The sequence below is a fragment of the Scyliorhinus canicula genome, chromosome 9 (assembly GCF_902713615.1).
Source record: "Scyliorhinus canicula chromosome 9, sScyCan1.1, whole genome shotgun sequence".
Classification (NCBI taxonomy): domain Eukaryota; kingdom Metazoa; phylum Chordata; class Chondrichthyes; order Carcharhiniformes; family Scyliorhinidae; genus Scyliorhinus; species Scyliorhinus canicula.
In genome coordinates, this window is record NC_052154.1 from 50500865 (window position 1) to 50523877 (window position 23013).

The 23013-nt window shown below is 41.8% G+C and overlaps 1 protein-coding gene across 3 annotated transcripts in view; it reads right to left on the reverse strand.

The window, feature by feature from the left end:
- znf423 (zinc finger protein 423) overlaps positions 1-23013 on the reverse strand; it is a 423129-nt gene that overhangs the window by 314123 nt on the left and 85993 nt on the right. For all 3 annotated transcript variants that reach the window (XM_038806675.1, XM_038806674.1, XM_038806673.1), the window contains exon 2: positions 21910-21969. In XM_038806675.1, the coding sequence (XP_038662603.1) occupies positions 21910-21969 (60 nt within the window). The remainder of the gene's footprint in view (positions 1-21909; positions 21970-23013) is intronic.

Consider the following 23013-nt stretch of genomic DNA (forward strand, 5'->3'; position numbering starts at 1 on the left):
AACAACTTAGTGGCGCCTTTACTACGAGAGCATTGATTGCTCCCATCTCGTTGCAAAATATCAGGTCCAGTATGGCCTGCCCTCTGGTTGGCCCAGAACATGCTGTGAATGAAACTATCCTGAAAACATTCAATGAACTCCTCATCGAGGCTACTTTTGTTCAGCTGACATTTCCAGTCCAAATGTAAATTAAAATCTCCCATTCCCTGTGTTTTTCCGACAAGCTCTGATTATTTATGCTCCAACCCACGAAGTGGTTAACTTTGCGAGCCTGCGCACGACTTCCACAAGTGACTTCTTGCCTTTACTATTTGTCATCCCTACCCAAACCAGTTCCACATCCTGGTTTCCTGAACTTAGGTCATCCCTCTCTATTGTGTGCAGGTTAGGTGGATTGGCCATGCTAAATTGCCCCTTCGTATCCAAAAATATGCAGATTAGGTGGATTATCTGTGATCAATGTGCAGGGTTATAGGGATAGGGCAGGGTAGTGGGCGTAAGTAGAGTGCCCTTTCGGACTTTCAGTGCAGACTCCATGGGCTGAATGACCCCCTTCTGCACTGTATGGATCCTATGGATAACAAACCACTCTTCTAACTTTTCCTCACTTCCTGTCCTTCAGAAATATCCCATATCCTTCAATATTCAGGTTCCAATTCATGTCTTCTTGCAGCGATATCTTGGTAATGGCTATCAAATCGTATTTATTTATTTCTATGCGTACTCTCAGTTCATCTGGTTTGTTTCAAATGCTACGTGCATTCAGATAGAGGGCTTTTAGTTTTTTCCTTTCATTCTTTTTAAACCTCTAGTCTCATCTGTTGACTTACTGTTAGATTTGTAGTCTATCTGTACCCTTCCTGTCATGATCTGTTTTTCAGTTCCCGTAATAATACTTTTCTCTTTTGCTTGGTCTCTGCTCTTTGATTTACCACATCTTATTGCCAACGTTCCTTCCAAGTTGCATGGCCTCAACAACAAAATTTCCAGTAGAGCAAGCAGGAGTCGAGCCTTTTAAGTTACCAGGTGTGCACACCCATGTAAAAAAGATTTAAAGGACCAATGCACATAAACGGATATGCAGTGCTCGATAAAAAAATTGAGAGAACACATTGCTACTTCCTAAAGTGTGCTTCACAAAGCATGCAGTTAACATGCAGTTATAGCAAGCAATTAGGAAGGCAAATGCCATGTTGTCCTTTAATGAAGGGAGCTGAAGTACAGGAGCAAAGGAGTCTTATTCCAATTACACAGGACTTTGGTGCAACCACATCTGGAATATAGTACACAATGTTGGTCTCCATATCTGGGCAGTCATCAGTTCTGCACACAAATCCTTGCCTTGAAACATTAATTCTGTTTTTTTCTTAGATGCTCCCAGACCTGCTGAGTATTTCTGGCATTTTCTGTTTTAATTCCAAAGATTCACACCTGAGTGAAGAAATTTCTTCTCAACACCGTCTTAAATGGCCAACCTCTTATTCTTAGATTGTGACCCGTGTTGTAGATTCCGCAGTCAAACCAAACATTTTTTCATCATTTAACTCGTCGGGCCCCTTAGGAATGTTATGTTTTAATGAGATCACCTTTCATTCTTCTAAATTCCAGGGAAAATAGGCCTAGTCTACTCAATCTCTCATCAGACATTCCCTTCATAGCAGGAGCCAATCAAAAGAACCTTCAACTCAATCCCTTGAGGTCAGGTATGTCCTTTCTTAGCTAAGGAGTTGAAAACTGCACACATTACAATACCTTGTATAATCATAGTAAGAAGTCCTACAACACCACGTTAACGTCCAACAGGTTTGTTTCAAACACTAGCTTTCGGAGCATTGCTCCTTCCTCAGGTTTACCCGAGTGCTGAAAGCTAATGTTTGAAACAAACCTGTTGGACTATAACCTGGTGTTGTAAGACTTACATAGAACATAGAACAGTACAGCACAGAACAGGCCCTTCGGCCCTCAATGTTGTGCCGAGCCATGATCACCCTACTCAAACCCACGTATCCACCCTATACCCGTAACCCAACAACCCCCCCCTTAACCTTACTTTTTTTATTAGGACACTACGGGCAATTTAGCATGGCCAATCCACCTAACCCGCACATCTTTTGGACTGTGGGAGGAAACCGGAGCACCCGGAGGAAACCCACGCACACAGGGGGAGGACGTGCAGACTCCACACAGACAGTGACCCAGCCGGGAATCGAACCTGGGACCCTGGAGCTGTGAAGCATTTATGCTAACCACCATGCTACCCTGCTGCCCTCTAACTGTGCACTTCTTACTGTGCTCACCCCAGTCCAACGCCAGCATCTCCACATCTTGTATAATCATAGCAAAATGTATTTTCTCTTAAACTCCAATTCTTTTGGAATAAAAGCAGTGCATCATGTAGCTGGCACACAGTGGAACCACAATGCACCGTTGGTGAAGGGAGTGAATGTTGGAGGTGGTCAATAGGGTGTCAATTGAGAAGGTTGTTTGGGTGTCGTGCTTCTTGCATATTGCTAGAGCTGCATTTGTCAAGCTGGGGGGGGGGGGGGTATTTCATTCTATCACACTCCTGACCTGTGCCTTGTGAATGGCAAGAGTCCACTGGGGAGTTAGGGGGTTATTCACCACAGAATACCAAGGCTCTGATCTTTTCTTGTAGTTACAATTTTATCTAATTGGTTCAGTGGAATTTTTAGTCAATAGTGTTGTTGATGGTGGAGGATTCAGTGACAGCAATATCATTGAATGTCAAGAAAAGTTAGTTAAATTCCATCTTGTTGGAGATAATCATTGCCTGGCACTCGTGTGGCATGGATGTTACATGCCACTTAACAATCCAAGCCGGAATGTTGTTCAGATCTCGCTGCATGCAGGCATGGACTATTTCATTATCTGAGGACTGGTGAATAGGAATGAACAGTATGCATCACATGGAACTTCTGGCCTCATGATGGAAGGAAGGCCATTGATGAGGCATCTGAAGATGTTTGGGCTTACAACACAACCCTGAGGAACTTCTGCAGTGATCTCCCAACAACCACACCTATTTTACTTTGTACTAGGTGGAACTCCAGACTGTGGACAGTTTTCCCTCTTATTCCCATTAACTTCAAATCTACTAGGCCTCCTTAATGCCATAGTCTGTCAAAGGCTGTCTTGTGTCAAGGGCAGCCATTCTCCTATTTTGTATAAATCAATTAAACTAAATCAAATAGACTGAGGGACAGAGGGACAAAGTAAAGGGGCAGCTCCTTAAAGGGATACTGCCCGAAACAAAAAGCAACTCACAAATGAAACTTCAAACGTTGAACCAAAACTTGATTGATGGAATCAATAAGGCATCCCAGTCCCCGTAGTGTCCACCAGGCACGAAAGGCCTCAACTGTACCGTTAGACACCGCATGCTCCTTCTCCAGGGGCACCTGACCTCAAATGCAGCCGTGGTAGAGGAGCAGACAGTTAGGTCAGATGATCCGCTCCCCTCAGTCGCTCACTGCCTAGACCTATTGATGGCAAGTTTGACTAGGCTCAGGTTCACGAGGAGGCCTTCCTCTTTCCCAGCCCTCTCCGCATGGGTGGAGCAGTCACTCTTACCTCTGGAATTCAGTTCATTTGCCCATGCTTCGACCAAGGTTGTGATGAGGTCAGAAGTTGGCTGGTCCTGGCACAACCCAAATTGAACATCAGCAAACAGGTTACTGATGAATAAATGCTGCTCGACAGCACTGGTATCAATACCCTCCATTACTTTGCTGATGATTGAGAGTAGACCAGATTGAATTTATCCTGCGCATCAGCTACAGAATATAGCTGGGCAATTTTCCACTTTGCGGCATAGATGAGAAGCACAGCTAATTCTGGAACAAGAGCTTTCAACGCTACAGCCGGAATGCCGTTGTATTTTTTCTTGATATCAGGTGGAGTAATGTGAATTGGCTAAACATTAGCAGATAATGCTAGGGGCCTTAGAAGGATGCAGAGATGTCTCATGCAGTCAACCTCTGGCTGAAAATTACTGAAAAGTGTTTTGAATATCTAGTCCATGGTTCGTGTTAATATTTTAGAGGAATTTTCCCGTTCTGGGAAGATTAACATTTTAAAGGCAACGCATTCAGTAAATCCTGAAAGTTTAAAACTGATTTACTCCATCAGCTCCAAGGTGAAATTGTACACAAGGGATAATTAATCCAAGAGGTTGGTTTGAGGATATCCCAGACGTTTAGTTGTATTTTGGCCTGTGTGGTTTGCAGCTCACGAAGAGATAGCTGAAATAAATGACAAATGACAATTGGATAGACCTGCACTACAAGCAGAGTTTAAGAAAAACTAACTGGACCATTTATTATGTGGTATGCAGGTGAGGCTTAATCTTGGTTTGAAGTTTGCGAGGAAACAGAAGCTGGAAGACTGGCTAGTTGGAAACTAATAGAATTAATCAATAGTGGTCCTCCATAGACTCTTGTGCCAAGGAAAGCAACAAACTGTTTAGCTTGAAACTACTGAAAAAGTAACCAAAACGCAGGACTGAAGTGGCCACGGTCAGGATTTGGTAAATGAAAGTTTTACCTCGGAGAAGAGCTGGAACAGAGGGGAATTCTCCAGAGGTCTTAGCATACTAATGGGTGGTGCCTACATAAGTAAATGACTCTTAAGATTTCATAAGGAATAAGAGAATTCTCAGTGGAAGTAAGCAGCAAAACTCAATGCATAACGTATATAATTATCAATGATATTAAGTTAATAATGGTGGTTTTAAGTCTTTATATATAATAAATTCAATGATGTGCAGGTTAGGTGGGGTTATGGGGATAGGGCAGGGGAGTGGGCCTAGGCAGGGTGCTCTTTTGGAGGGTCGGTGCAGATTTGATGGGCTGAATGGCCTCCTTCTGCAATGTAGGGATTCTCTGATTCTACGAAAATTTGTTCTATTGGTTAAAAAAGGTTTTCAGATCTATGTTACCACTCCCTACCAGCTCATAAAAGGCTTCAGCCGTGACTTTTACGCTCATGTGCTAGGTCCTGCCATAATTGAGGATGGGATGTTCTTGGAGCCACCTCTTCTCTTTAGCAGTAGCTTCACTAGTTTGGCACCCCATATAGAATCGCCGAATACTGCTCCAGACATGACAAGTACACTCAGCATTGAACCAGTATTGGTCTCTTGGTTTGCTGACAACAATGATGAGAGATATGCCAAGCCATGAGGCTACAGATCATGGTGTAACGCAATTCTGTTGCTGAAGGCCCACAGTATCTCACGACGCCTAGTTTTCAGCTGCTAGATCTGCTCTGACTCAATGTCATCCAACATGATCATATCCACACAACACAATAAAAAGTGTCTGCAGTGTGAAGACAGGATTTTCTCTCCACCAATATTGTGAGGATTGTAGTGCCATTTGCGGCAAGCAAATTGAGGACAGTAGGCTTTTCCCCTCACGTTGATGGCCACAACATCACCACGGGCATAGTCTGGTAGCAATGTCCTCGGGATTCCACCAACTGAGTAAAAAGTGGTGTTACCAAGCCATTCTTGCTAATGGAACACTCACGTCCGGCATCCAGATTACATTCTGTGCCTTTGCTACCTTCAGTGATTCTTTCAAGAGGTGTTCAACTTGGAGGACTATTGTTTCATCAGTTAAGGGAGAAATGTAGTTAGGTGGCAATTAGCAGCAGGTTGGTTCTTTGTCATAGGAATTATAAGAACAGAAGTTGGCCATTTAGCCCCTCGGGCCTGTCCCGCCATTCAATGAGGTCATGGCTGATCTGTGACCTAACTCCTAATACCTGTCTTTGGTCCATATTCCTTAATATCTTTGCAAAATCTATCTATCGCAGGTTTAAAATTAACTGATCTTGCTTTACCATCCTTTGAGCAAAGAGGTTCTTCCTAACATCTCTCCTGAATGGTCAAGCCCTAATTTTTAGACTATACCCCCTAGTTTTAGCATCTCCGACCAGTGGAAATAGTTTATCTTTATCGACCCTATCTTTCCCTGTTAATATCTTAAATACTTTGATCAGATCACCTCTTAACCGTCTAAATTCTATCAGGTCTAATTCAAGCAATCTCTCTTCATTACTTAAATCCTGTAATCCAGGTAGTCCAAAATATCTTTTGTACGGCCAGGTGCCCAGAACTGCTCGCAGTATTCCAATTGGGGTCTAACCAGGGTTTTGCATAGCTACAGCATAAATAGCCCCTGAGCCTTTATATCCCAATCCTTTCCGTTAGCCTTTTTGATTATTTTCTGCACTTGTTTCTGGCACTTTAAGGATCTATGCACCTGAACCCCCAAGCCTCTTTGGACATTCACTGTACCTAACCTCTTTCCATTTAGAAAGCACTCTGCGCTATCCTTTTTTGGTCCAAAATGTTTAACCTCGCACTTGCTTACACCGAATTCCATCTGCCACAATTTTGTCCATTCACCTAGTCTGCCTATATCTCCTTGCAATTTTATGCTACCAGCTAGGCTGTCTATAAAGCCACCTAACTTTGTATCCTCAGCAAATTTGGATACATGACTTTCTATGCCATCACCCAAGTCATTACTGAATAGTGTGAACAATTGAGCCCCCTGTGGTACATCATGAGTTACTTCCTGCCAGTTAGAGTAATTACCCATTATCGTCACTGTCGCCTGCCACTTAACCAATTTCCTCACCATGTCAATAATTTGCCCTCAACTCCATGGGCTTCCACCTTAGTTAACAATCTCCTTAATTGGGACTTTTATCAAATGCCCTCTGGAAGTCCACATAAATAACATCCATAGATATTCCCCTGTCCACTACATTAGTCACCTCTAAATAAAATTAATTAAGATTAGTCAGGCATGACTTTCCCTTCACGAATCCACGCTGACTCTCCCTGATTGACTGAAATTTTTCAAGGTGTTCAGTTACCCATTCCTGATTTATAGAATCCAGCAATTTCCATACCACCATGTTAGGCCAACTGGTATTGGTTTCCCCCTTTCACCTTTCTTAAAAAGTGGAGAGATATGTGCAATTTTCCAATGCAGAGGAACTACTCCTGAATCCAGGAAACCCTGCAAGATTATAGTTCGGGCATCTACAATGTCCTCCCCTACTTCCCCTGCAGATGGAAACGGTCAGGTCCTGGGGATTTGTCACTCTTTAGTTCCATTAATTTCTTACTTATTGATGCTGTACTTGCATCAATTGTATTAATTCCCTGTCCTCTATTGACTACTAATTTATTCGGAACCATGGCAAGTTATCCTCCTTTTCAACTGGAAATACCACGGCAAAGTAATTGCTCAACATGTCTGCCATTTCCCCATTATCACTCACAGTATCCCAGTTTGTAGCTTTTGCTCTTCACCACCCTTTTTCCCCTTATGTAACTATCACATTTGTTCTCATTGATTTTGATGTCCCTTGCAAGTTTGCTTTCATAATCCCTTTTAGTAGCTCTTGCAAGCTGCTTTGTGATTCTCTGCTGGCCTTTGTACCTATCCCATTCATCGGGATCAGTGCTATGTTTTGCCTTTTTCCACGCCCTATCTTTTAGCTTTATGCCATCCCTACCTCTTTAGTTGCCATGGCTGTTTTGTGAAGTGGAGCTTTTCCTCTCAGGGGTATGTACTTGCTCTGTATCTAAATGTTTCTTTAAATATTCTCCACTGATCATCAGTCGTTTGACCCATCATCCCAGTTTACCATGGATGGGCTCCGTCTCAGTCCATTAAAGCCAGCCTTACCTAAGTCTAAAATTCTAGTATCGGAAATATGCTTTTCACTTGCAAATACTACACTGAATTCAATCATGTTGTGATCACTATTTGATAAATGCTCGCGCAGTTAGGCTATTAATTAAATTGGACTCATTACTCATAAATAAATCTAAAATTACCCGTCATTCCCCCCCCCCCCCACCCAGTTGCATCTAGAACATAATTGCTGCAGGAAAATTTCCTGGACTTCACGACCTTTCTGACAGGTGCTTGTCTGCCGTTCCCCAATCTATTTGCAAATTGAAATCCCCCATTAATGCTTTTGCTATACATTTGCCTAACTTCGGCCTTTATGCAATCTAGCACCTCAGAATTGCTACCAGAGGGTCGCGACACAACCATTATCGTTTTAGACCCTTTTGTTCCTCAGTTCCCATTATATGCTCCCTCATCATTGAAGTGATAGTATTTCTAATCAGTAAGGCTACTCCACCCATTCTGCCATGTTTCCTGTCTCTCCTGCAAACTTTCTAACCAAGTACATTTAGTTCCCAGTTCTCATTTGATCAGAGACCATAAAACTTCAAGGGGCCTGTAGTCAGGATTGAAGATTCCCAAGACCACTCCTTCACAACCATACACCACTGCACCATCATCACTGCTGGGACATTGGCTGAAAAGTATGATTCTGGGAGTACAATTATTTAAGGTAAGAACAGCAAGCTTCCTTCCCAAAATGGCACTAGTGAACCAGATAGATTTTTATGGCAATCCTGTAGTTTTGCGGTTGCCTTTACTGATGCGAGATTTTGGATTTATTTAATTACATTTCAATTTCTCAGCTGCCATGATGCAACTTGAACTAGTGTCTCCAGATGATTAGTTCCATAGCATAACCACTGCACTACCGTTCCCACAGTTGCTGCAATAGGCACATCAAGGTCGGTTTCAGGGTAATTGTATTCTCAATGCCAAGTCAGTGGCTAAGTCAAATGTAAATTTATAAGTCTTTATTTAGTACGCTGGTTCATTTTTAACATGCAAAGTGATTAAATACTGTTCCTGGACAGTTTGTTTCTGAACTACAATATGACAATGGGTTAGATACTTAAAAAACTGGGTTTTGAAAAATGTACAATTCAAAATATATGGCTCAGAGTCTCAAGAGTTCCTTCCATCCAAGTATTTTAACGTCAAATTACTTTTCTAAATTTAAACAAAACTTCCCAGTTATCATAGAGGTGATAACTCACATTGATAGATCCACGAATATTAACTTTACAACAGCAGCCCACAGCCACATAAGAGCAAGGTAGTTATCAGTTTGTGGCAATCTAAAGGCATTTGATATAACACGGTAGTTATTAAAATGGTTTCCTGCCCTCCCGTACCATAGTGGGGTGGGATAAAATATAGCTCAAGCTGCTACTTTGAGACGAATAATGTTTTGATGTACAATCTGGTCTTTCAAACATAATAGTTTGTGGTTTGGAGAATTTTATTGCAAGAAAGTGCTCATTTTGAACCATCCTCCAATTCCAAAGCCCCACCTATTATTCAGTGTAGATATTCTAACTTGGGGCAGAGGAAGACATAATAAGCAGCTGAATAATTACACAGAACAACAGCACGATCACAGAGTTCACTTTACTTCTAGTAGTGCAGAAAATTATAAACAAAATATGCTGAGATTCTCTCTCTGCCACTGCTGGTACCAGTAATTCCACCCTGGAGGGCAACTCCCGCACACTTTCAAGACCGATTTCAGCAAGGACATTAAGCTTAAAGGCACCTAAGAAAACAGAAAATAAAGGCATTTTACAGTAATTAACAGGGATTTCCCAGAACCCTTTTTCATCCATTTAATTTGCATTGGCACCTTCTGCTTCCACGCTAATTCAAATGTATTTTAATTGGATACTTAAAAAAAATACAGAAAGTTCCATCATTTCCAGTCAGTCTCTCCAGACATTTCCAAAAGGTACACCCAGCTTGTTCGTAATAAATGTAGCCAGACACATCTAATAATGACCTACTCACTAATGAAAAAGCATTGTTGTTGCTGTAATTAACCACATGAAGATTTAAGTGCAAGGAAATTAGATCTATTTACACACAGTAATCTTGTTGATGAAGCTAAAGCTATGCAGGGAAACTCTTAATTAACCCTGAAGTGTTTGATGCTCCTTTGTAGCGCATCTCCCAACAAACTGGGGATTCGAAACTGCATATTAATACTTTATCATTTGCTCTTGCGCAAAAAAATACACCATGATCACATTACTCAAATTAGGCTAGACATACCATATCTTCAAATTTGCTGACGATACCAAGCTAGGTGGCACAAGTAAACAGTGCAGATGTGAGCTAAAAGTTGCAAAGAAACATTAATAGTTTGAGACGGGAAGTGAGAGATGATGGCAAGAGTGTTTTTTAAATGGGGAAAAATTGGGAACTGTGGAGGAGCAGAGATTTAGGAGTCCAAGTACAGAAAGCACTTAAAAACTAGTGGACAACTATAAAGATGATTTTAAAAGGTTAATAGAATGTTACCCTTTATCACAAGAAGGCTGGGGTAGATGTTGTGGTTACAACTATATAAACTGCTGGTTAGACTCCACCTGGAGTCCTGTAATTCAGTTCTGGGCAATGCATCTCAGGAAAGTTACACTGGCTTTGGAGGGGATTCACCAGAATGATAGCTGAACTAAGAATTTAATTTTGAGGATATATTGCACAGAGGAGGCTGTATTCTCTTGTAAGATTAAAGAACGGAGGTGTTTTATGATTAAACAAGTTGATATATGTTAAAAACCTTCCACTACTAGAGGAGCCCGAAACAAGAGCATAACCTTAAAATCAGATCTAGACCATTTACAGGCAATGTCAGAAAACACTTTTTCCACATAAAGGGTAGTAGATATCTAGAACTCTTCTTGTTGAGGCTGTGAATTGAAATGTAATTGGAAAACACTTCCTGAATATATTAGCTAATCAAGGACAGTGAACTTGGATTTTCAAAAAGCATACTTAACCAATTTCAGAAAATTCTTCAATAAGTGGGCAGCACGGTAGCATAGTGGTTAGCATAAATGCTTCACAGCTCCAGGGTCCCAGGTTCGATTCCCGGCTGGGTCACTGTCTGTGCGGAGTCTGCACGTCCTCCCCGTGTGTGCGTGGGTTTACTCCGGGTGCTCCGGTTTCCTCCCACAGTCCAAAGATGTGCGGGTTAGGTGGATTGGCCATGCTAAATTGCCCGTAGTGTCCTAAAAAAGTACGGTTAGGGAGGGGGGGGGGGAGGGTTCGGTTACGGGTATAGGGTGGATACGTGGGTTTGAGTAGGGTGATCATTGCTCGGCACAACATCGAGGGCCAAAGGGCCTGTTCTGTGCTGTACTGTTCTATGTTCTATGTTCTAAGGTTGTTCAGTGTACAGATAAAAATGTCTGCAGTGGATGTGGTATATTTGAACTTTCTAAAGCAATTAATCCAAGTGCTCATAATATATTGTTTCGTTAGCTCTCAGTCCAGCATACTGAAGGTAAATTGGTTGATTTCACTAAGGTAAAAAATAAATGCACTGTGTTTACATCGGATATAGTCAGTGTTATGGTCTAGAGATCTATTTTGAGATTTGTTTTCCTCTATGTATAAATGAAGCGAACATGGTCATGGAGGGAGTACCATCAAAATTTGGAAGCATGGAAATCTGAGTAAGAATGCAGAAAACTGCAGGAGGACACAGACCATTTAGAAGCTTGCATAAATGACTAAAACATGATAAATGTGAATTAATATATATTCGGGGACAACCTTCGCAATGGAAAACAGGATCAGAGTGATTAAGCAGTGCGCTTATTTAGAACTTTACAGTCACGCTACAAGAGGAAAAAGCCAAAACATATAAAGAACAAATGGAATTTCTGCCTTTTATATATGGAATTACAGAATTTAAAGCAAGGTGAAAAATCTGTCAAGCACATGAGCCAGGCTTTTGTTGGTGATAACATGAGAAATATTCAGCACAGAAATCAGGCAAGATGTGTAATGGGCAGCTGTGCTGGATACTGTACAAAATCAAATTACCCTTAAAATTGGACACAGTACAGAAGGAAACTATTTGGCCCATTGTGCCTATGATTTTTAAGATATGTAGTCTTCCATTTTCCGATACATCTTGTAATTGCCATCTTCAAAAACTGGAAACTTATTTTAGCTTGGATTTCCAATAGCAGGCATACTTTATGAAAACATATGGTGATCAATTGTTTGGTTCTCCAAGGTGAGTATTAGGAATGCTCAAGAGAAAAGGTTGTATCAAAGAATCCATTTTATGTTCAGAACTCTATGTTAAAACCCTATTGAAATAAGAGATAAAAATAGAATATGACCAGACTGTTCAAAATCACTGAAGTCCTTTTTTAGCCTTGTATCGATGACAGTCATATAAGTTAGCCTTCGGTAGTGCTGACCTTGCAATAAATACTTCCATGTGTTTGATGACTACACGTTTATCTTTTCTGTATATCCAAGGACACCTTTTTATTATGAGACCAATCTCTGAATGCTGAGCTAACGCAAGGATGTAAATCAAGAGATAAAGCCATGCAGGAGTAATGATGTAATGGCTTTTTAACTGTTGCAAGCCAGTGAGAACTTAATCATGGAAATTAGGGGTCACCTAGGGTCAAAGTACCCTGCGACTGAGTTCAAAAACTGTACCACAAAGAATCAGACAGGCTTCATATCATTTTGCATGTTGTCTGTGAGTATCTTTTCACCTATTAAATGTATAACCAAAGACTCTGGGGATGAGTTTGGACATAGAATAGGATGCCAAACAGACAGTATCACATTGGTTCTTTAATGCTCAAACTGATATTCAATTGCAAAGAACAAAATGACCACACAGGAACATGCCCTTCGGCCCTTCAAGCCTCCACCAACCATGCTGCCCGTCTGAACTAAAAAAAAACTACCCTTCCGGGGACCATATCCGTCTATTCCCATCCTATTCATGTATTTGTCAAGAAGCCCCTATTGGCTTCAATAGAATTGAATATTGGGCATCTGGTAGAATGTCAGCAAAAGCAATTCCTCTTGTTTTGTGTCCACCACCCAGTGCAATTTTGCACACTCTGCATCTAAACTTCAATTCTTGCACAGAGACAACAGCTCCACGCTCGCGTCGGTTTTAATCAACAGCAATTCAAGCAAGTTTAAATTAAAACAACCACCCAAATATCGATGAATGGACATGCAGCTATATTTTTCTCCCCGAGAAGAGACAGTAATTCACACAATTCAGTAAGTTTAGTGCCATGCCTCAAATGTAGAAGAGTCAGTTGAAGAACTACAGCCAACAAATATATTGTGTCCTAAAACGTTTTCACTTCATTTAGAAGACAATTTTAAAGTAGTTGAGCAGGCTTAATCACAAAATAATCTTGAATGCTGCTTCAATGACAGATTGACAGGAGCTCGGGAAACTGCCCCGACTACCTAGTCCTCTAGGTAGGATATTACCTAACCAGTCATACTTCGGCAATCAAAAAGAAAATCAAGAGATATTTTGTGAACACCCTCTGCATATGAGTGAGCAACGTATATATTTTTTCCAATCATGTTCAGATAAAGCCTTTAGCATATATTGCTTGTTAAAATAAGAAATTTGTCCCAACTTCGAAGTCTAGGCTTAAAATTCAGACTAGTTTCCACATTGCAGATAAATATCTGTTATCATTTTTGTCTTTTTAATTATATTGCTTCCTCAAAGAAAGTACTCATCCCAGGTGTATCCTAGCAGAGGTAATAATTTACAGCTGCAAATAGTTTGTTTTTAATTTTGTGTTTCTATTTCATGATTTGCAAATGCCATCATAAAATTCTTACTGCAGTGGAAGTTGAAGTTAGTGATGAAAATGAATAGCACAAAAGGTTACACCACACATAAAAAGTATCCATTTGCTTGTAAAATAGGTACAAGCCTACAATTCACTTCAAGGACATTCAGTGCACCTCCCCTGCAAACCAGGATTTGAATATATGCACATTTTAAACTCCTACAGATACAATGACAGACCTAAAAAGAACCTTGGCACAATCGAACGGCCATGCTGCGCCTGAAAAGCAGCTCGCCATGGCGCATTGCGGCCGACAGAAGCTGGGAGATCCTGCCTCCAGGATCTACCCAGCTTGCAACGCCTCGCTAGATCCAACATGGTTTCGCGAGGCGGTGATGCAAATCCCGCCCATCTAGTCTCACTTTAATATACAGTTTCCCAAGGCATCCGAGGCGTTGTGTCCTATCCCTTCACCTCGTAGAATTCGGGCGAGCACCGTTCAGTACTGGTCTTCACAAATAGGGGCTTGATGGAATCTTTCCCAAAATCTCTCTGAATGAGCAAAACCGGTACATGGGAGGTTCTTATTTCCATAGAGATCTTAGGGCTGTATATGCTGACCTGGATGCTACTACACACAGAATTTGGTAATTTATGGCAAATATCCTCAAATTTGAGTAAGCAAGCATCACCGCTCCTTGCCCAACCAACTTTGTCAAGATGCTCAGTTTATGGCATCATTAATTGAATCCCACACCTGTTACCGCACCTTTTGCACTAGTTCCCATCTTAATACTGAGAGAATCTGAGAGAGCACCTCCACATTAAAAATTTTACTCAGCATTTTCTTGCTTCAATATACTTCAGAAATGAGCATACGTCAATGATGTGAAACAGTAAACGTGGATATCTTGCAGCGCAAATCAGTGGAAGTGTAAGTGGTCCCTTTCATTTAACAATGATTAAATTTTGTTCAAAATGAAGAATAAATCTGCTCAGGTTAGGTGAATGTTTTTGAGGAGTTGGGGGGCAGAGATGGCACAGGTGTTGATCCCAATTAATGAAATGAATATCTTAGGAAGAGAGGAATGAAATACAGGTATATAATTTCAAACTGCAGGTGCCCAAGCCATCTCCAAGTTCAAAGTAATGACCCGAAAAGAAACACATTATCCATTTCTTCAAATAATGAAGGGGAGGAAGACTGACTAAACGTGGAATAAATAAATCACCCACTTGCTCCACAGTAAAGCCTCAACCGCGAGTAATAATGCTCTTAATATGCAGAGCTTTGCAGCGTTCTGTAGTCTCTGGGCCCTCAGGTGAATTACTTTTTGAAACAAATACACATTCCCCAGTTGGAACTAATTCCATTCGCCAAAAAAAGGTGCACAGTGTTCCCTTTTTCCAATTTGACCAAATGATACTGCTTGCAAATCAGCACGGGCTGAACGGTGGCACAGTAGTTAGCACTGCTGCCTCAGTGCCAGGGATCCGGGTTCAATTCCAGCTTCGGGGGACAGTCTGTGTGCCGTTTGTACGTTCTCCCAATGTCTGCGTGGGCTTCCTCCGGGTGCTCTAGTTTCCTCCCACAGTCTAAAGATGTGCGGATTAGGTGGATTGGTCATGTTAAATTGCCCGTTGTGTCCAAAAGGTTAGGTGGGGCTTTGGGGTTACAGGGATAGGGTGGGGGAGTAGGCCTTGGTAGGGTTGGTGTAGACCCGATGGGCCAAATGGCCTCCTTCTGCACTGCAGGAATTCCATGAACTCACAAATCTAGGTGTGCTCTTTCAGCCACAATGTATCTTAATGCAGATGTGAAAATAATATGACTCCTAAACGTATCTGCCCAGGAAGTCTGTTTTCTGGTCAGAATTTTCAAGATTAGTGGAGAATTAAGAGGGGCTGAAGTGATGGTCCCTCCGCTCCCTCACAGCATGGCAAACAGTTAGCTAATTGCACAGGGGATCAATTCAGGTCAGACGGTTGGATTGCTTTCCAATTGGGTGCCTGTATATTACTGAGGCATCACCTCTGGTCTGTCTTACTGATAGGACAGGATATAACCAGGATTTGTGATTGAAGATTCTGGGTATTGGCCGAACATCATAAATTTGCAGACTTGGTGATCTTGTCGATGCAAGGTGGTCCATTTGGTTTTATTATTAGAATTCTTCATAGAAGTTTGATATAATGAATGGCTTTCCAGGCCATTTCAGAGCGCCCATCAGGTCTACACCAACCCTCTGAACGAGCTGAAGAAGCCACAAGAAACATTCCACCATCAGGCTTTCCTAATTACGATTTTACAGGTTTTATCCATAATTGCAAACAGTCCAGAGTCCAAATACCGCAGAAACATTCCATTGATACAATTTTAACATATGAATATCCCATTCGACACACTAAACGTAAGTATATCCTATTTTGTTTTTTTAACGCTGTAGCATACATAGACAATGCTCACTGATGGTGTCAGAGAGAAACAATCTTGATTTTACTGTGAATAGTTCATAAAGAGCAATAGAAACAATGGAAGAAAGAGAATAACTTTTAAGTGAAAAGCATTTACAACAATTATAAACGTATTTATGAGTAAGACTGGCTGAATAAAAGTTGATTAAGCAATGACGGAATATTTGTGGTAACCTGGCATGCTAAAAGTAGCTGCTTCTGGACAGATTTATATTTTTATACAACATAGCAGATTGTTGTAGAAACAAGCCTGGTTCAATACTATTCTTTGGGGAAGGAAATCTACCATTCTTACCCCACCTGGCCTACATGACTCCAGACACGCAGCAATGGTGGTTGAATCTTAACTGCCCTCTGAAATGGCCTAGCAAGCCATTCATTATATCAAATCTCTATGAAGAAGTCTAATAATAAAACCAAATGGACCACCTTGCATCGACAAAAGGACCATGTCTGCAAATTCATTACTTTCAGCCAATACCCCAGGATCTTCAATCACAAATCCTGGTTATATCCTGTCCTATCAGTAAGACAGACCAGAGGCAGTGCCTCAGTAGTATACAGTCAGGAGGGAGTAGCTCTTGGGGTTCTCAACATTGACTTCAGGCCCTATGAACTTCCATGGTACCAGGTCAATCATGGGTAAGGAAACCTCCTGCAGTTTCCCACCTACTGCCCCTCCCTCACATGAAGAATCAATACCTCTGCTGTATAGTACATTCAAGAATCGCTGAAGGGCGGAAAGGGTACAGAACAAATTATCAGTGGGGGTCTTCAATTTATCACCAAGAGAGGCTAGGCAGCACTACTTCTGACTGATTCAGCCAGGTCCTGAACGACATATCTGCCAGACTGCTGCAGGTGGTGAAAGAAACAACGCAAGAGAAAAACATACTCGACCTCATCATCACCAATTTAACTGTCACAGTTGCATTTGTCTATGACAGTATTAGTAGAAATGACCATCTCGTAGTCCTTGTGGCAATAGAGTCCCATCTTCACTCGGAGAACACCTCCATCACGGTGTGTAACACCAACACCATGCTTAATGGGCAGCACAGTAGCATAGTGGTTAGCACAGTTGCTTCAGGTTCCCAGGTTCGATTCCCTGCTCGGTCATTGTCTGTGCGGAGTCTGCACGTTCTCCCCGTGTCTGCATGGGTTTCCTCCGGGTGCTCCGGTTTCCTTCCACAGTCCAAAGACGTGCGGGTTCGGTGGATTGGCCATGATAAATTGCCCTTAGTGTCCAAAAAGGTTGAGTGGGGGTTGCTGGGATGGGGTGCATACGTGGGCTTGAATGGGGTGCTCTTTGTAGGGGCCAGTGCAGACTCGATGTGCCAAATAGTCTCCTTCAGCACTGTAAATTGAACTATTAAAATGTGATAGACTCCGAACAGATCAAGCAACTCAAAACTGTGCATCCATAAAGTGCTATGGGCCATCAACAGCAGAACTATATCCACCAACATGTGTAACCTCTTGGCCCAGCATACCCTCACACTACCACTGCCCAAGTTAGGGGACCAACCTTGGTTCAATAATTGTAGATTATTCCAGAAACACCAGATGTACCAAAAACACAGCACTGTATGCATGCAAAACAAGCTGATCAATAACACAACCAACAGATCAGATCAAAGTTTTGAAGTCCTGCCACATTCAGTCATTAAGATGGTGGACAATCAAATAAATAGTCTAGAAAGGTCTCCCACATTGCCACATACCTTTTTTGTTATTTAATTTCTCCTGTCTCCCATCGATCACAGACCGTCCCTGTGCTATTTTTTTCACCCTTCCCCCTTTCACTTGCTTAAATTATAACATTTATGACCTTTCCTCAGTTTTCATAAAAGACCATCAATCAAAAATATTAACTCAGTGTCTCTCTCCAAAGATGCTACCTGACCTGTTAAAGTGTTTCCAACATTTTGTTTTTGTTTCAATATCCAACATCCCCAGTATTTTGCTTTTGTATCAAGAGGAGGCAGCTCCACACACATCCCTATCCTTGAATGCTGGCAGAGCCCAGTATCTGGGTACAAGACAATGCCAAAGCCTTTGCAACCATCTTCAGCCAACAGTGCCGAATAAATAATCCATCTCGGTCCTTTTCCAAAGTCCAGAGATCACAGAAAAAGGACAAATCCAATCCTGTCAATTACTGCCATATCAATCATCAACAAAGTGATGACGGTGTCATTGACAGTGTAATAAGCAGCACTTCATCACCAGTAACCCGATCACCAATGTTCATTTTGGGTTAATACCAGGATCACTTGACTTGAGCCCCTAATATGGATAAAAGAGCTGAACTCAGGTGATGAGAGAATGGCTGCTCTCCACATCCAAGCAGCACTGGAATGGCATCAAGGAACCAGAGTACAATTGAACTCTATGGGAATTGGGGGAAACTCTTCTGCTGCAGACATACCTAGCACAAAGAAAGATGGCTGTAGTATTGGATGCCAATCATCTCATGATATGGATACAGGAATTCCTCAGGGAAGTGTCCTAGAGCCAAGTGTTTTCAGTTCCATCACCAATGATCTGCCCTCCATCACAAGGTCAGGCGATGAATGCTGATAATTGCAGTGTTCCGTTCCATTCAACATTCGTCAAGATAATGCAGCTGTCCATGCCTGCGTGCAGCAAGACATGGACAACATTCAGGCTTGAGCTCATAAGCAGCACATTACAGTTGCACACACAAATGCCAGGTTATTGTTAACTGCATATGAATGGTATGCAGGTGGGTGTGTGTGTGTGGGTGTGTGATGATGGGTGGTTGGTGTGTTGGAATATTTCCCATTTACCTGGATGCTGCAGCACCACAAGAAACGTATCTGTAACCAGATTAATGTATCTCTCTGATCCGGCATCCCATCCACCACATCAAACCTTTGCTCCATCTGCCACCAACAGACCATGGCTACAGTATGGAGCATTTAGACCACAGTAAATTGCCACAGCTTCTCCAGCAACACTTGCCAAACTCATGAGCAGTATGGTAACACCACAACCTCCGAATTCATCACCCCTCAATCTTTGAAGTACATAGTCATTTCTTTACCATAACCACCCAGGAAACGATTACGGGAAATCCAGCCCCGTCGGCCCTGCAAATTCCTCCTTATTAACATCTGGGGGCTTGCCCCAAAATTGGGAGAGTTGTCTCACAGACTAGCCAAGCAACAGCCAGACATAATCATGCTCACAGAATAAGTCACCGATAATGGCCCAGACACTACCGTCATTATACTCGCGTTTGTTCCGTCTCACCGGCAGGACAGACGCAGCAGAGGTGGCAGCAGCACATTGGTATACGGGAGGTCACCCGGAGAATCCCCAACATCAACTCTGGACCCCATGAAGTATCATGGCATCAGGTCAAACATTAGTAAATTTGCTGATGACACCAAGATTGGTGGAGTAGTGGATAATGTGGAGGGCTGTTGTAGGCTGCAAGAGACAATGATAGGTCATTGCTAGGATGCAGAGCTGGGCTGAAAAGTGGCAGATGGAGTTTAACCCTGATACGTGCGAGGTGATTCATTTTGGTAGGACAAATTTGAATGCGGATTACATGGATAACGGCAGGGTTCTGAAGAATGTGGAGGAGCAGAGAGATCTCGGAGTTCATGTCCATAGATCTCTGAAAGTTGCCACCCAAGTGGGTAGAGCCGTGAAGAAAGCCTATAGTGTGTTAGCATTTATTAACTGGGGGATTGAGTTTAAGAGCCGTGAGGTTACGCTGCAACTGTACAAGGCCTTGGTGAGACCACATTTGGAGTATTGTGTGCAGTTCTGGTCACCTCATTACAGGAACAACGTGGAAGCATTGGAAGGGGTGCAAAGGAGATTTACCAGGATGCTGCCTGGATTGGTGGGTGGGTCTGATGAGGAAGAGTTGAGGGAGCTAGGGTTTTTCTCATTGGAGCAAAGGAGGATGAGAGGTGACTTAATTGAGGTGTATAAGATGATGAAAGGGATAGAAAGAGTGGACGTTCAGCAACTTCTTCCTCGGGTGGATGTAGCTATTACAAGGGGGCATAACTATTAGGTTCATGATGGAAGACATAGGAGGGATGTCAGAGGTAGGTTCTTTACTCAAAGTTGTTGGGGCGTGGAACGCACTCCCAGCTATGGTAGTGGAGTTGGACACTTTAGGAACTTTCAAGCGGTTATTGGATAGGCAAATAGAGTGCACTAGAACGATTGGGAGTAGGTTTATTTGACCTTAGTTTCAGACTAGTTTGGCACAACATCGTGGGCCGAAGGGCCTGTACTGTGCTGTACAGTTCTATGTAGTTAAAAAAACAAATCATGCCACAAACCATAATTTTACAATATTTTAAACACAATCACACCTTAGGTCATATTCTCCGCCTGCAAGCTGAATTTTATTTTCCAAACAACTCATGTTAGGGACTTCAGTGTTCCAAATATCTGAATTTGCAACACAATTTTTGTCTCCTTACTTCTAATGTTTACCCCTCTCTCCTCATCAAAAAGCACCCTCCATTTTGAACATAGGAAATAGGAGTAGTAGGTTATTCAGCCCGTCAAGACTGCTCTGTCATTCAATAAGATCATAGCTGACCAGATTGTGACCTCAACTCAACTTTACCTGCCCTCCATTACACTCAATTCCCTTGTCAATCAAAAATCTGCTAACTCAGCATTGAATATATTCAATGACCCAGCCTCCACTGCTCGTTGAAAAAGAGAATACCAAACACCAACAATTCTCTGATAAGAAATTCCTCTTCATCTCAGTCTTAAATGGGTGACCTGTAATTTTGAAACTGTGTCCCCTGGCTCTAGATTCCAGCACAGGAGTAAACATCCTCTCAGTAGCAAGCCCCCTCAGAATCTTTATCACCTCATTCTTTTAAATTCCAATGAGAATAGGCCCAACTTGCTCACCTTCCCTCATAAGACAAACCTAGAAATTGACTGGTAAACCTCCTCTGAACTGCTTCCAATGTAAGTATGTCCTTCCTTAAAGTTTGTACACAGTGCTCGTGGTATGGGATTACCAATGCCTTGTATAACTGTAGCAACACTTCCCTACGTTTATACTCCATCCCCCTTGCAATAAAAGCCTCCATTCCATTTGCCTTCCTAATTACTTGCTCTGTTTGCATGGTGGCTTGTGAAATTCATGTACAAGGACACCTTGATCCCCCGATAATGTAGCACTCAGTAGTCTCTCTTTATTTAAGTAATATATTTTTTCTAGAAATCTATTGCCATTTTCTCACATTATATTCCATCTGCCAATCTTTTGCCCACTGACTAAATCTATTAATACCCATTTTCAAACTGCATTCTCTTCGCAACTCACTTGACCACCTATCTTTGCTTTTTCAGCAAATTTGCTGCAATATAGTCAGACCTTTATCCAAATCATTAAGATAAACCGTAACTAGTTGGTCAAGACATTCAAAGTTGTTTTCCTTTAAAAATTTTGACTACCATGTAGGTATACAAGTGATTAAACCACAGGTCTAGTCACACAAGTAAACCCCTGTTGTATCTGTGTGATAGTAGCTCTAAAAAGGTGAAGACCCAACTTTATATTACACTTATTCAAAAAAGAATGTGTGTCTCTTCCCCCCCCCCCCCCCAAACCCACATGACTGAATAGAAATTCACAAAGTTACTTTGGATCAGTTCTCATCAGGAGAATCAAGTCTTCCAGTAAAATTGTCAATGAATGGAACAACGCAGCATTAACAGTTGAAGAGGACAGATGACATCCCAATAAATTATTCAAGAGAGATCGTCACATGGCACACCAACGTTTTAATTTGATTCTAAGCTGTATACAACTTCTTAAAACTGTTTCTACATCATACTGCACAATATTAATGATGTGATGTTACCTGTTCGTACAGTTGTTGAGTCCCAATTTAAATCAAATTCTGAAGACTCGCTTTCTTCAACTGGAAAAAAAAAAGAAAGCTAGTTATGTTCTTATTCATTCCCACAATGCTACAATAGTCAACAGATGAGGCATGAAATTCAATACCCTTTTTGGTTTGCAAATGTGATTCAAAAGTGTGTACTGTTATATCTGCCATATCAAGAAACCAACTGTGGAAACTCAAATACCAAAAGAAGGAAACCTCAGTCAAAAGATGAATTGAAATATACATACATTTGTTCCTTTTATATATCACAAATTAAGAGTTAACAGCAGCTGGGCAGCCCAAAAAGTGACTATATGCATGCACTGACATTGGTAGGCTTTGCCCTCCAAGAAATGTTTTTTTTTAAACAGAAGAATGATTCAAGATGTACTATTTCCCAACAAAATTACAATCAAATGAGTCACTTCTAACACTTCTGCAGAGACAATATTTCAATGCGCAGGTGACCAATTCTGAGACAGCCTACCCTAGAGAAGCACTGGGTAGGATCTCTCCAGTCCTGCGAAGGGTGGCTTGAAAGCGAGAGCAGGACGGCTCAGTAGCTGCAGTGAACAAGCACCCAGAGGTGCAAGCTCAGCAAGTACCTGGAGGCAGCTTTGCATGCATTTACTGCCCATTCCCAAACACCATTGAGAAGTCGGTGATGAACCTCCACCTTGAGCTGCGGCAGTCCATGTGGTGTAGGTATACCTACAGTGCCACTGAGTAGGGAATTCCTGGATTTTAACCCTGAGATAATGAAAAAGGAGCAATATATTTTTCCAGTCAGGATTTGGAAAGGAACTTAGAAGTTGTGGTGGCCCCATGGACCTGCTGCCCACATAATGTAAAATATTGAAACAGCTTTCCTGTGGCTCCTTACCAAATGCATTTTGGAAATCCAAGTATACTGCATCCACTAGTTCCTTTTGATTTGCCCTGCCGCCAGTTACATCCTCAAAAAATGTAGCAGGTTTGTCAAACTCAATTTCGCTTTCATAAAATCATGCTAACTCAGTACATGATGGGCACATGTAACGAAAACATTTCTACGTGTAATTCTGGGCGCGATTGGCG